Source organism: Vulpes lagopus, chromosome 9, assembly GCF_018345385.1.
Source record: "Vulpes lagopus strain Blue_001 chromosome 9, ASM1834538v1, whole genome shotgun sequence".
Taxonomy (NCBI): domain Eukaryota; kingdom Metazoa; phylum Chordata; class Mammalia; order Carnivora; family Canidae; genus Vulpes; species Vulpes lagopus.
This window is the reverse complement of record NC_054832.1, coordinates 33298882-33314940: the sequence shown is the minus strand read 5'-3', so window position 1 is coordinate 33314940 and position 16059 is coordinate 33298882. Positions and strand designations below refer to the sequence as shown.

Sequence of the window (16059 nt, the reverse complement as noted above, 5' to 3'; positions counted from 1 at the left end):
ATTTATCTTATATCAGTATTCCCTGGATTTTAACAGATGAGGAGAACGAAGCCCATCGTTCTTCCAAGTCTTGTTCTCATTTTGGGCTACACAGGAATGTTACTATTACTATTTGTACGATGAATAGTTCACACAGAGGTAAATTGGCGAGGTTCCTCATGCTCTTCTGTAGTTACTGAGGAGCACACCTATAACCCATTCCTCATATCAAGTTGGGAATCTGCTTCAACCAGTGGTTCTTTTGCTTTATCAGGCATCAGAATCTCCTATGAGATTTGCCAAAAAAATCAGTTTCTGGGTCCTGCCCCAGATTTTCTGAGTCAGTAGGTCTGGAATGGGGCCTGAGAATTTGCATTTCTAACGAGTTCCTCGGGTGATACTGGTGCTTTTGTCTCAGGGATAGTCTTTGAGAATCTCTGCTCCAGAAGAGCTTAAGTAACCTGCTTGCCTTGTGACAAATAATGAAGCAGCGATAGGTTGTTTCTGCAGGTGATTGTGATTGGATACCTATCTGTCTCACAAACTCACTTCTGTTTTATTGTCAGTTACGAGGCACAAAGGGTATTATTCTTCAATGCCCTGACTTATTCTAGATGAATTCATATCATGAAGTCATATAGCTTATATTATCACTATAATGTGAATAGTAATGCTTAGAATAAGATAGAAACGTTGAAATTCAAACTTTATTTTAACATTATTTTGTGGTTTTGTATTTAGTATACCTTTCACATTAAGAGAGAACTGCAATATTAACGTTTGTCACAAGATGGCATCAGAAGGCTGAAGATTTTGGTTGAAACTTCATTTTTGAGAGTTTAATATATTTCATGAATATTCAAACCAAAAGAAATTTGTATGATGAGGTTTTTCTATTTTTTTAAAATTTGCGTGAGATTTTGGTATTTTATATCAAAAATAATTTCTAGTTTACTTATAAAATAGGCACATATATTGACATTTTGATGACTAATTCTTTTGGAAATCAGTGAGACATAAATCTTAGTGTAATAACATTGAATATCTTACTATCTTTCCTCAAGAAGGATTTCAAAAGAATTCAAGTTAACAAGCATTTAGAAGGTCTAACTGTCCTGTGATTGATAGTGTCTCCTTATGACAAATAGACGATATAAACCCTGTCCCCAGTGAACTTTGAGTTTAGCTGCGGGGGAAAAAAGAAATGTATATACAGTTCAAAGAGATAACAAAATAACGGGCAGCCCGGGTGGCTCACTGGTTTACCACTGCCTTCAGCCCAGGGCCTGATCCTGGTGACCCGGGATCGAGTTCCATGTCAGGCTCCCTGCATGGAGCATGCCTCTCCCTCTGCCTGTGTCTCTGCCTCACTCTCTCTGTCTCATGAATAAAAGAATAAAATCTTAACCCCCCCCCCAAAAAGAGATAACAAAATAATATAAAATGATTAAGTACAATGTTGCGTGATATGGATTATACAAAACAATATGAACAAGAATGAGAATGAGGGCAATTAAACAAAAACTTTTAAGTGGCATTTTACAGAAACATCTTTGTATCAGTTGAAACACCAAAATGAATCTTCTTTTACTGCGATTATCTATTATTATTGTAACTTACTTAAACTATGAGGAAGTGTGTAGCAATTTTGAGAATTGTGTTAAGATTCATTATTTGACATAAACAACAGAAAACATTCACTTGAAATATAAACCTTTTGTTTCATCAATATATAATTTTATTTTTTTTCTAATTGAAAAAGATTTCTTAGAATCTTTTTTTCTGACCAGAAGGTTTTCTGGTCACAAAGATAGTAGTTATAACATTCTTAGATTTCTGAAATCTGAAAAATCTATCTATTAAAAAAACAAATGTAGAATGGTGCTTACCAGGCAGGGGATGGGGGAGGGAGAAAGAGGATTTTCTGTTTAATGAGTATAGATTATGTTTCACCATTCTGTGAATATACTTAGCACTACTGAACTGTGCATTTAAAAATGGTTAAAGTGGTAAGTTTTTTTGACATGAAAAGAAAAAAATCAAGTAATCTTCTTGATTTTGAGAAACTAATAGATTTTTTTGAGGATCAACATATTCTTAGCTTTATTTTCACCATTAAGAGCTACTTAAAAGAAACAAATACCCCTTCAAGAAGCTTATAATTAATTAGTGATAGAAGATTAACCTAATATTAGTAGGCAATCTTCTGGAAGTCTAACATCTACCAAGCATTGTGCTAGACATTTTATATAAATTATTTCCAATCTTTAGTCCTCAAAACAATGTAGGAAAAAAAGTATTAGCATCCCTATTTCCCTATTTTATCACAAAGGAAACTGCTTTATAGATATGGAGGTTCAGTACTTTGTTCAAGGTTGCAAAGTTTCTAATCTTGGAATTGATATTGAAACCCAAGTCTGTCTATCTTCAAAATCCACTTTCCCTATACTACACCATACCCCTAATTTAAATAAAAAGCAATTAAGTAATACAGATAAATAGCTAGTAACTTGGCACTCTAGTTTGGTATTTCTGCTGTCAGTTAACCATTGCCTGTTTCATTGTAATTATGCTGACAAAGTTAAAAGAGAAGATGTATGAGATAATTAATACATATAATTAATGGTAGCAGTCAATCTGGATTACATTTTAACTTCGAAAGGATAACCATATGATTTTTTTGTTGTTATTGGTTTGAACTCTCTTTTTATTTGTTTTGACTTTTGGAGACACTAATTTTTCTTCCCTGTGTATTCATGTGCAGGTTATGTGGGTATGTAATTTGTGCCGAAAACAACAAGAAATCCTCACTAAATCAGGAGCATGGTTTTATAATAGTGGATCTAATACATCACAGCAACCTGATCAGAAGATTCTGCGAGGACTGCGGAATGAGGAGGCGCCTCAGGAGAAGAAAGCAAAAGTGCATGAGCAGGCCCAGTTCCAAGGACCCTCAGGTGACTTATCTGTACCTGCAGTGGAGAAAAGTCGATCTCATGGGCTCACAAGACAGGATTCTATTAAAAATGGGTCAGGAGTGAAGCACCAAATTGCCAGTGACATAGCTTCAGACAGGTAAACATTTTGTTTAATCTTTAGGTAAACATTATTTTTAATCTTCATTCTGAACAGAAATAAAAATACATGAAATGTTTAGGCACTGAGTTGTCTAAATGTAATGTAAATGTCCATGTGTTTTATATAAATGCCAGAAGTGATGTTCAGGACTTGGACGATTAGAGGTTTGAATAATCTTAGGTTTATTCTGATTTTTCAGAATAAAGAAATGAGATAAAACGGAGGATTTAGGTAGAAGGCTATTGGCATAAGAAAGACACACTGGGATAGGGACGATGGGAATGACAAAGAGATGGTTTGAAGAATTTTAGAGAGGTTGCCTTGAATGAACCGACCAGAAGAAAGAGGTAAGAGAATGCGGAAAGTTACTGATACCTCTAAAAATTCAGTCTTGGGCTGAAAGATGAGGTAATTTTCCAAGCAGGCAGATACAGATGAAGGGATTTCTTGAATTTGCCATATTCTTGGGTACTCTGTTATTACTGTGTGGTCTCAATTCTACAGGCTTCTTAATATTCAGAATGTTAGACTTTCACAACTAGTATTTATGGTCCTATATTTCCTACCTTTGGAAGGGGAGGATGAAGAGTTTTCATGGGGAGATTATTTTTCTATACCATATTCCTATTTGAATGGAAAATTTAAAAAAAATCTCATTTGTACTATTTCTGTTGTCTAGAAATGGCTAATAAATTTCCACGTGAATAATTATAAAGTAACATGTTTGTGGAAAAACAAACCTAAAATTATACTAATAGGATGGTGGGTTCTGAGCATTCACCTTTTACAGATAACAGAGAGTCACTTTTTATAGTGCTTAAAGTTGTCACCACAATGGGTTGCTATATTTTATGAGATTAATAAAATGATGATTTCACCAGTTCTTTTGAAAACTAGCAAAAGCAAAGCAATGTAATCCTGTCTTTGGGCAAACAATGATGGTTTCCTGGCTGAAATGCTATGAACATGTCTCGGTGTAAAATCTCAGGAACTCAAGAATTTTAAGTTTAGAGGACCCTTTTAGATTGAGGTCCACTTAAAGCAGATAATATAGTTTATTTGGAAGGCAATTCCAGGCACCACCTATTGGGAGCGAGCAATGATCCATTGAAGAGCCTAACACTAGGCACATTGAAGAGCAGGTTATCTCTTTTGGCAAATGTGTGTCAATTTTACTGAGACTTCTGGAAGTCAGGGTAGAATAGCCTCAGAGTTACCATATCTAATGGGCAAGGAGATTGGGGTATTTTTCTCTATCTCCCCTTTGTTATTTGTCTAGGGTTGTTTCTTAGGAGGATGTTAACTCTTTGAACTCACTGGCCAAGCCTGTTAGTATGGCCAGAGAAAGTACTCAGGCAGAGTGTTTCAAATATGGTAAGAAGACAGTGCTGTAAATGATGAGGCAGTGTGAGTTGGGACAGTGGCGGTGTCTGCTACACAGGACTTTAGAGATCAATAAAGTCTGTAAAATGGCAACTATTAGAGTCACGGTGTATGAATTTGGATGAAAAAATAGATCATAGCCAGGGGAGGTAGGATTTTCAATGAATGAATGAATGAATGACTAAGTAAAATGGGTAATGGGAACATAGATACATTCTGCAAAAACTAGATAGGTGTGTAAGATAGTTTCCTTTGGAGTTTAGAAGGATAGATTTAGGGAGAATAAAAGGAAGTACTAGAACACGGGATCACATAATAGATGATGAAGTTTTGGAATACATTTCATCAGGAAGTTGTGGGTGTTAAAAATAAATCCAATAAGTTTGTGAATGATTAATTCATCTTTGTAAGGAAGCTAGAATCATCTCTCTAGTCCTTGAAGAAGGTGGTGGTGAGAACAAATATATCTCTTTCAAGATTACCTGTCAACTGTTCTTCCGTTGACGAAGTATTAGCCTGAATGAACAACTAATTGTGGGGGAGCAAGTTCTTTTTTTCTTTTTTTTCCCCCTTCTTCTCTTTTGCCTGGTGACTTTGGCTGTCATTACTAGTGTGTACCTTAATGACTCAAAGTATATGCTGTATGTATATCCTTCCTTTCTGAACTTCACATAAGTCAGGTCAGTACCTCCTTTTGTTTATAAGACTTACTTTAGCCAGGGAAGAAGTTAGAGTTTAATCCCAGATTGAGGAGTTGAGCCTAAAAAGTGGAATTGGTTATAATTTGTAGAAGCTTTTATTTGAAAAATACTTTCTCTTCAAGAATAATTCAATTTGCCTTATCATAAGCAAGAAAAAGAATATTTTTTTAAAAAAAGAATATTTATTTTATTATTTTAAAATGTAGATTCTACAGCAATTTGTTAGGTATGCATCTATTAATCCACTGAACTCTTTCCCCTAGAGCATGGGGTCAGCAAACTATGCTCCCAGGCCAAATCTGGCTTGCCACCTGTTTTTTTTTTTTTTTTTTTTTTTTTTTTTTAAATTTTAAAAAAAGATTTACTGGGACACAGCTATACCTATTCATTTAGTTATTGTCTGTGGCTATTTTCAGCTACAGCTCTAGGGTTGAACAGTTACAAGAGACCATACAACTCTATAGCCTAAAATATATACTGTGCCCCTTAACTGAAAATGATGGACAACTCCTACCCTAGAAAGTAGTTAAGTTCTCTTGTTCTGTTGATATGTTTGCTTTCTTTGCCCATTTTCTTATGTTACTGTATAAATCATTTCAGTTAAGTCTGTTTTCTTGTATATATATACATCTTCTTTATCCATTCATCTGTTGATGGCTCTTTCCAGATTTTAAGTCTGTTTTCTTATTCTACTTTCTCCCTGTCCCCCTCCCAGGCTGGCTTGCTTGCTTTTTTCTTCCTTCCTTTCTTTCTTCTTTCTTTCTTTCTTTCTCTTTCTTTCTTCTTTCTTTTCTCTTTCTTTTTCTTTCTTTTCTTTCTTTCTTCCCTCCTTGATTTTGTTTATTCATTAAAGACCATAGAGGGAGACAGACCTAGACAGAGGGAGAAGCAGGCTCCCTGTGGGGAGTCCGACGTGGGACTCGATCCCAGGACCCTGGGATCACAACCTGAGCCGAAGGCAGGCACTCAACCACTGAGCTACCCAGGTGCCCCCCTCTCAGGCCTTCCCTCCCTCTTTCTTCTTCCCACCTGCGCCACCACCCCGCCCCTGCATCTTGTCTCTATTTCTCGTTTTCTCTTCCTATCACTTGCCTTTCTTAGTATAATGGATCTTCTAGCAGTTTGAAATGGACAGTGAATGAAGCTACTCATAAGGAATATAACTTCAGTTTAAAGTATTATTAGTAATTTGTTTCCTCAATAGCATTCAGAAACTGGTGGTCCAGTTTTTGGTGGCCTCAAAAATAGAAGTTTGGTTCAATTAATTTAAATCTCTATGGATCTTAGAATTGTGTTTGACAGATACAAAAGTATGTTACATTTTCTTCTAAGGAGTTTTAATCTTTAACTACAGTAGTTTTGGCCTATTTTATGACTTTTTCTTTCCTCACAGGTTTTAGCACAGTGCTTTACACTTGGACCCTTAGTATTTATTGAGTCAATGACTATTAATTGGCCCTAGATCTTGGCTTTGAGTTAATAAGTATTTATATGATTAGTTTTTTCATAAAAATGGCAAATATTTATTATCAATTTAGATGCAAAATATAGTTAGAGATTTTCAAATATGTTTTTTATTTCAGAATAAGTTTTGAAATCACCATTTTAAAAAAATTATGTGCAGTTTGCTTACCCTTTGTTATGTCCCTCAGGAAGGGCCAGTGGTTTCTCAGCCTTTAATTTACATACATATAATGTGACTATCTTTTTTTTTTTAAGATTTATTTATTTATTTTTATTTATGATAGACACACACACAGAGAGAGAGAAAGAGGCAGGGACACAGGAGGAGGAGAAGCAGGCTCCATGCCGGGAGCCCGACGTGGGACTCGATCCCGGGACGCCAGGATTGCGCCCTGGGCCAAAGGCAGGTGCCAAACCGCTGAGCCACCCAGGGATCCCCTAATGTGACGATCTTACTAAAATTAGATTTGAGGGGCACCTGGGTGGCTCAGTAGTTGAGTGTCTGCCTTTGGCTCAGGGTGTGATCCCAGGGTGCTGGAATCGAGTTCTGCACTGGGCTCCCTGTAGGGAGTCTGCTTCCCCCTCTGCCTGCATCTCTGCCTACTTCTCAGTGTCTTTCATGAATAAATAAATAAAATCTTTAAAAAAAAAAAAGTAAAATAAAGTATAGATTTGAATTCAGTAGGTCTGAGATAGCGCTTAAAAATCTATATTTCTAACAAACTTCCAAGTGATGCCAGCACTTCTATTGCAGGCCAGTAGTGAGGCAGTAGGGCGTTAAGAATATCTTAGATGGGGAAACACCAGTGACCTTCAATAGCTCAGTGGCAATTTTCCTCTGTACCATTACCACCAAGAGACATAAAACTTAATGAACATATAAGGTTCTTAGAAGCAACATGATTGTTCATCTGAATCTACTGTTCTGACATATTTATTGAATGGGGGACAAAAGGTGGAAAGCAGCTACCTGGTGGCAGATTGACCACATTCGCATAGCTGCAAACACTTAACTCCTTTATTATGACATTGTGGCTGAGCATTTACTGATTTAAATATGCTCTATTTTTTATAAACTATTTATTCCCCCTTTATGATACAGTTAAGAAATATATATCTTAAAAATGATACATATAGTTAGGATATTTTACCTCTGGGTTCATTTTCAAGGTAGTAGAAGAGATATTACAAAATGTTTTACAAAGAGGCCTTGGGATGTAGGAGGGTTATGGACTACTGGGTTAAGGAATGTAAGGTGGGGTATAGAGGAGGGCGTATGAAATAAGCATTTAAAAACTAAATTTTTAAGAAGATAAAATTCCACAAAAACTAAAATAAATTTGTCTTACAACATGTAGATGATGTTTTATACACTTGAAATGATTTAAAAATTGGATGCTTCATTATTTTCATAGTTGAAAATTAGTAAGTTAAAATGTAGGAAACTTAATTTTTTTCTTTTATGTAAAATTTTACTATTTATTTAGCACTACCTAGGACATTGGGAGAAGTTAAAAAGTAAGCAGTGTTATGGCTAATTTGTTTGGTGGAAGGGATGAAAATTGGCAATCAGAAGACAGTCCTTGTTCTTCTGCTCTTTACTATTATTATTTGTAGGTATATGTGTTTTGTGTCTCCATTTTCTCATCTCTGAAAAAGGGAAGGCAGTCTGCAAGATGTCAAAAAGACTTCCACTTGTAAAATTCTTTGCTATGTTGTATTTTAAGGTCTCTGCCATGGCATAAACTTGGGAATATTCTCTCCCATTATTTTTTTTCTTTCCTATAACTGGTAGTATTGTGTTCAATTAATAGAGGGTTATCTTCCATATTGTAATAACTTATTGTTATAATCCACTTATTCAACAGACACATCAAATTTCAATTAGATATTATCTGTTATAAATGCCTCATAATTACACCATGATTCATATATAAAACCAAATATTAGGTTAAATCTCTAATAAGGACATTTTTACTCTGATCTTGTAATCATAATACTATGTAATATTTCTCTATTTTTCCCTATTTCTATTATAAGATAAAAATTAATAAATAATAGGAAAAAAGTAACAGAGTTAACTGCTTCTAATGGACTATGAAGCATGTTAAGAAACATAACTACAAAGAAATTATATTTCATAGGCATCCTGGATTCTTAAGTATTTGTTTCTACATTTTACTGCTTAAATGACACTTCATGGAAGTACTAAGAAATTTTATTATCATTTTTTCTGGAATTTTAATTAGGTAAGAGTGGAAAACTAAAAAAAATGTCATGACTCAATTACATTTCACTGCATTCTCTTAGATGGTGAGTATGCTACCAGATATAAGTGATGACAACAGAGTAATAAAAAGATGAGATGATTATCTTGGATCTAAAATGTAAAGTTTTAAGACAAATTAAGTACAATGAAAATTTAGGGATTTGTGATTACCATAATTTCCTTATTGCCTGATACTTATAACCTACCAAATACTTTTGTGACATTTGATTAATTAATTAAAAAAATTAGATTCAAATTTCAGTTAGTTAACATACTATTAATAATAATAATAACAACATATTAGTTTCAGGTATATAATATAATGATTCAGCAATTCCCTACAACACCTGGTGCTCATCACAACTGGCGTCCTCTTTAATCCCCATCACCTATTTCACTCATCCTCCCACCCACCTCTCCTCTGGTAACCATCAGTTTGTTCTCTATAGTTAAGAGTCTTTTTCTTGGTTTGCATCTCTCTCTCTCTCTCTCTTTCATTTCCCCATTGCTCATTTGTTTTGTTTCTTAAATTCTACGTATGAGTGAAATTATATAGCATTTGTCTTTCACTAACTTATTTCTCTTAGCATAATACTCTTTAGCTCCATCCAAAATGGCAAGATTTCATTCCTTTTTATGGCTGAGTAATACTGCTGTGTGTGTGTGTGTGTGTGTGTGTGTGCACATACCACATCTTTCTTATGCGTTCTTTAGTCATTGGACACTTGGGCCGTTTTCATAATTTGGCTACTGTAGATAATGCTCCTATAAACATAAGGGTGCATTATCCCTTTGAATTAGTATTTTTGTGTTCTTTGGGTAAATACCTAGTAGTGCTATTGCTGGATTGAAGGATAGTTCTATTATTAACTTTTTCAGGAAACTCCATATTGTTTTCTAGAGTTGTTTCTCTGCTTCCTTGCCAACATCTGTTGTTGGTTTTAGCCATTCTGACTGGTGTGAGGTGATTATCTCATTGTAGTTTTGATTTGTTTTCCTGATGATGACTGATGTTGAACATTTTTTTCACATCTGCTGACCATCTATATGTTTTCTTTGGAAAAATGTCCATTCATGTTTTCTGTTATTTTTTTAATTGGATTATTCATTTCTTGGGTATGGAGTTTTAGAAGTTCTTAATATATTTTTGGATACTAATCCTTTATTAGATATGTCGTTCTCAAACATCTTCTCCCATTCCATAGGTTGCCATTTAGTTTCGTTGATTGTTCCCTTTGCTGTGCTACATTTGGTTATTTTAAAGTAGGAATAATAGTTAAAATACATGTTTAAGACTTCTGCTTCCAGTATAGATGGAGTAATAGGGCCTGATCTACCCTTCTACCTGAGATAGCTGAAAAATAGACAATATATTTGAAACAGTGGCTTTTTGTTTTTTAATAAATTGGGTATTAGGCAATAAAGGAGAGTAATACCTGAGAGATGAGAAATAAAGTGAGCCTCATGATTGCTGCAGAATGCTGCTTTGAGAGAGTTTACAGACTATTGCAGAGGGAGAAGAGTACAGGCAGAGACCAGCTGTCTTCCTAAGTTGAGGAGACAGTTCTGAGGGCCTGGGAGACCAAGGCAACTATAGTTTGCTAGACGGAGTACCAGAGAGGAGAGAGATGAACAGAAAGACACCCTGGAGATCTGAAGGGTCTGTGTGTGTGTGTGTGTGTGTGTGTATTCAGTGGACTAATGATTGGCACATGTATGTGAAGAAACTACTTGAGGCCAGGGACAGAATTATCCAAAATGATTAGAGGGAACACTGGCCTGCATTCTCATAGGACCAAGAATAATGTTTGTTTGCAGCAGCCAGACTCAAAAACCTCAGGATTCCTGGAATATGGGTAGAATATTTTAGAAAGTTTTACCTCAGCAATGGGGAATAATTAATGCTAAAATAAGCACTGCTGTGAGACAGCATAGCAAATCATAAAAGCAAGACTTGAAAGGATCAGGCTGTTTCCACGTAATTTAACTGCCTCCCAGAAGTTCAAGAAGAGTTATAGGAATACAAAAATATTCAGTACCCAACGTGATAAAATTTACAGTGTTTGACATCCAATCAAAGACAACTGGCAGACAAAATGGCAGAAAAAGACAATAATGGGAAAGTAACCAGACACTGGACATCAACCCAGAAGTGATACAGATATTAGAATTAGTAGGCAAGAACTTTAAAGTAGTTACTAGAATGGTATCCCATACAATTTTAAGAAGTAGAGCTATAGATAAGTAACATATAAAAATAAAACCCAAATTAAACTTACAAAGATGAGAATTATAATGTCTGAAATGAAAAATATACTTGATGGGGATAATGGAAGATTAGGTACTGAGGAAGAAAGGATTAGTGAATTGAAGACAAATCAACAGAATCCATGCAAGATGAAATGCAGGATAAAAAAGTGAATAAATAATTTAAAAAGTGAAAAAACATCATTAGCTATGGGACAGTATCAAGAATTTAATATTCATGTAATTGGGTGGTCCTTGAAGGAGAGAAGAGCATGAAGGGCACTAAGAAAATTTTGAAGAAATAGTGGTCAAATTTTTTTTCTTTCTCCAAATTTTTATTTAAGTTCCAGTTACTTGACATACAGTGTAATATTAGTTCCAGGTGTAGAATTTAGTGATTTTCACTTACATACAATACCCAGTGCTCATCACAAGTGCCTTCCTCAATCTCCTTCAACTATTTAACCACATCCCTCACTCCTTTCCTACTCTTAACCATCAGTTAAACACATTTTAAATATAAAGACAAATATAGTTAAAGTATGAATGGAAAAGATATACCATGTTAAAACTACTTATAAAGCCAGAAAGAAAGCTGGACTGGTTATACTAAGATCACAGTAAATATCAGAGTAAACAATATTACAAGAATGAGGACTGTTGCTTCATAATGAAGGTTAGTTAATCAAGAGAACATAAACATTTTAAATGTTTATGTTTATATTAACAGCTTCAAAATATATGAAGCAAAAACTGATAAAACTGTAAGGAGAGATTAGACAAATCTACAATTATAGTTGGAGGTTTCAATACTTTTGTCTTAATAACTAATAGAACAAGTAGGCAGAAAATCAGCAAAGATATAGTGGACTCGAGCAGTAGTATCAAACAACCTGACCTCATTGATGTTTGTAGTACAAGCCACCAAACAATAGCAGAATATTCATCCTTATTAGGGATACGCAGAACAGTTACCAAGATAGGCCATATTCTGGCCATTAAGCAAGCTTCATTAAGTTGAAAGGAATCCAGGTAATAAAAAATATGTTCTGTGATCACAATGGAAATAAATTAGAAATCAGTAACAGAAAGATCTATGGAAAAATTTGGGAGCTAAATAATGTACTTTTAAACAACCTAATGATCAAAGAAGATTTGAAAAAAGGCATAGTAAACATTATTTTTAACTGAATTAAAATGAAACCACGGAATTTGTAGGCTGCCACTAAAGCTGTACTCGGGGAAGAATTTAGGCACCTAGTCACCTTTATTAGAAAAATAGGAGGGGCACCTGAGTGGCTCAGTTGGTTAAGCTTCTGCCATCAGCTCAGGTCATGATCCCACACTGGGGCTCCCTGGTCAGTGGGGAGCCTGCTTCTCCCTCTCCCTCTGCTTCTCCCTTTCCTTCTGCTGCATCCTACCCTGCTCTGCTCCTACTCTTGCACTCAAATAAGTAAATAAAATCTTAAAAAAAGAAAGAAAATAGGGAGATCTCAAAGCATTGATCTCAGTGTCCACCTTAAGAAACTTAGAAAAGTAAATTAAACCCAAGTAAACAGAATAAAGAAAACAATAAAAATTAAGTAGACATCATTGAAAGAGAAAATTGAAACAATGAAGCCAAAAGCTGATTCTTTAAGATCAGTAAAATCATTAAACTTCTAGACAGGCTACTCAAGAAAAGAAAAAGATAGAAATTACCTATATCATGAATAAGAGAGATGACCTCACCACGGACTCTAGGGATTTTAAAACGCTAAAAAGGAAATATTTTGAAAAATATTTTTCCTACAAAATGTTTTCTTAGACGCAGAACACACTAATCATGAAAAAAAAAGACAAGTCAGGCTTCATCAAAATAAGAGCTTCTGCTCATCAGAAGACATTGTTAGTAAAATATATAATCAATTTTTATTTCAAGAAATTTGAAGAGAAAATATTTGCTATACATGTAGCTTAAAAAGGAATATAATGAACACTTACATTTAAATGATAAAAATATCCCCCAAATGCAAAAAAAAAAGGAATAAACTTTTCACAAAAGAAAGTATGTGAATGGCTAATAAACATAAGAAAAAATGGCTGGTGTCTTAGTCATTTGTGAGATGGTTTGAGGTACTCTCTAGGAAGGCTACAATTTAGAACAACAAAAACTTGACATCACATAATATTTCTGAGGACCTAGAGCAAATTTGACCTCTAATTATTTTCTAGTGAGAATGTAAAACATGTGAAGTGGTATGAGTATTTTGGAAAAGTCTTTGATAGTTTCTTTTAAAACTAAATATACACTGGGGCGCCTGGGTAGCTCAGTTGGTTAAGCCTCCAGCTCTTGGTTTTTGGTTCAGGTCATGATCTCAGGGTTGTGAGTCGGGCTTTGTGCTCAGTGGGGAGTCTCCTTGAGATTCTCTCTCTCCCCCTCTTCACTTTTCCCCCCACCCCCACAATAAATAAAAAAAATTGAAAATACCCTAAATATATGCTTAGCCTGTGACTCAGTAAATTTACTTCTGAGTATTGACTTAAAAATGAAATCATATGGCTATAAAAATACTTGTATAATAGTGTTTATAGCAGCTTTATTCTTAGTAGTTTGAAAATAGAAACTCTCTGTATGCCCATCAATCAGGACAATGAATAAAGAAATTGTGGTATATTTAAATAAAATGAGGGAACTATTTATATGCACAGAAACATGGATAAGTCTTAAAACTATTGTGCTGAGTATAAGAAGCCAGACAAATATGATTCCAATTATATGAAGTTCCAGAAGAGACAAAACAAATGTGTAATGGAAGAAATCATAACAGTGCTTTCCTTGGGGGAACTTTCTGGAATGATAGAAATATTCTGTATCTTGACATAGATATGGATTACTAGTTATATATATATTTGTCAATAAGTATTACAGCGTGACACTTAAGATTTGTGTTCTTTTTACCTGAAACCAGTATTACACTAGATCTTAACTAACTAGAATTTAAAAATTTGAAACAAAAATGAAGTACAACAACAAAAAAAGATTTGTGTACTTTTTACTGAATGTAAATTATTTCTCATTAAAAAAATTAAAACGGAATTATGTATATAATTACTACATTAATATTTTTATCTTTAAAATTTTTTCTAGTTTTATTGAGATATAATTGATATGTAACATGGTATTAGCTTGTGTACAATATAATGATTTTATATATGTATATATTGTGAAATGAGTATCAAAATGCGTTTACTTAACATCTTTCACCTCACATAATATATATTTTTCTTGTGATGACAACTTTTAAAATCTATTCTTATGCTTGCTCCACTTTTAAATTGTAGATTTCATTGAAATTTTATTGATACTAATTGTTTAAGATTTATTTGAAATTGGATTAGAAATAATGAATTTTTCTTCATAACCTTTCCACAACAGTTATTTTCAGTATATTCAGAGATGCATATATTTATAGAATGCTGATAGTGGATCTAGAACCAAATCAGCTGTATTTAGAATTTATTAGGTGCAGATTACATATGATTTAGGGAATACATAGCTTATTTCTCTGAGCTATCTTCTGAAACTGTGACATAGTTCTCATGATTCTTATTCCAATTGGTTACCTGAGATATGTGGTGAGGAAAAAGCAACATGAACATGAGGGAAAGAAGATAAAAAGATGTAAAGGGAAATAATCTAAAAAAGAGAATCAAAGTATGCTTAAGAAAGAACTTAATTATAAAGAGCTAAGGAACTAGAAAAGATAAAACTCTGATGGTTGCCTTAGGAGAAAGAAGAATTTTAATAATTTGGAAGCAAGTGGCTTTATAACCTTATTCCCAGATATTTCTTTTTATACTTTTTGGAATATCAGATGAAACAAAAAGGCAACAAAGATGGCTGTGTGTTTGGTACTACTTACATTGAATTATGCACATTCAATAAATGCTTGGAACAGATGATGAGTGACTGAAATTTGTAATACTAATATGTTTAACGTGACGGATGTCATTTCTGTAGCATCTTTTATTGGCAGAATGATCAAACAATAGACTTGAAGATATATAATGACATTTTGTAATATAGCCAACATTTGAGACATTTTTAAGAGTATGATATGAGCTCTGAAAGACAAGCTATGTCTTTTTTTAAAAAAGAATGTTTAACATATTATAGTTCGTGAGACAGTGTAAAAGTCTATTCTCTTGGAATAAATAATTTTAACAGTTTTAATGTCAATATCTGGGTGAAAAAGAATTTTTAGTTCTATTTTCGACTGAATTAAACTTGAATCATTCTCAAGTTTCCTTCCTTTAAGTGACCTATAAAAGGAATTGCAGTATGTGCCAGTTTGCTTAGGACAGCCCCAGTTTACACCTGTTCTCTCCGGGCAGCCTACATAGGTTGGCATTTATCCTGAATTTTTTTTTTAATATGAAGTGTTTCATTAACAGTTGCACTAAAATAAGTTGGGGTAAGTTTGGTAGGTCTCCACTTTGTACTTACAGCTCCTGACATGATTTTATTCTGTGTGGGATGCTTATGCAGTGAACATAGTTTGCATCTGAAATTAAACCAGCAAGAATCCATCTTTCCCCTAACTTTTCTTTCTTTTTTTTAAAAAGAAAATAATAATAATAAAAATTATTTATTTATTTATTTGTTCATGAGAGACACAGAGGGAGAGAGAGAGGCAGAGACACAGGCAGAGGGAGAAGCAGGCTCCATGCAGGGAGCCTGATGTGGGACTCGATCCTGGGTCTCCAGGATCACACCCTGGACTGAAGGTGGCGCTAAACCGCTGAGCCACCAGGGCTGCCCTTTCTCCTAACTTTTCAGACACATGATAGTTAACATTTCTCTTTTAAGAGCAGGATGCAAGGTGTTCACTGACAAAACAAAGTGTGACCTAAAGGCCACTTTGGTGGTGGGGGAAGTATTTGACATTGCTACTC

At 34.3% G+C, this 16059-nt stretch overlaps 1 protein-coding gene across 6 annotated transcripts in view; it reads left to right on the top strand.

Annotated features, from left to right (window-relative positions):
- The window catches only part of RIMS2 (regulating synaptic membrane exocytosis 2), a 588301-nt gene that overhangs the window by 163219 nt on the left and 409023 nt on the right, over positions 1–16059 (top strand). For all 6 annotated transcript variants that reach the window (XM_041769575.1, XM_041769574.1, XM_041769584.1 and 3 more), the window contains one exon: positions 2744–3054. In XM_041769575.1, the coding sequence (XP_041625509.1) occupies positions 2744–3054 (311 nt within the window). The remainder of the gene's footprint in view (positions 1–2743; positions 3055–16059) is intronic.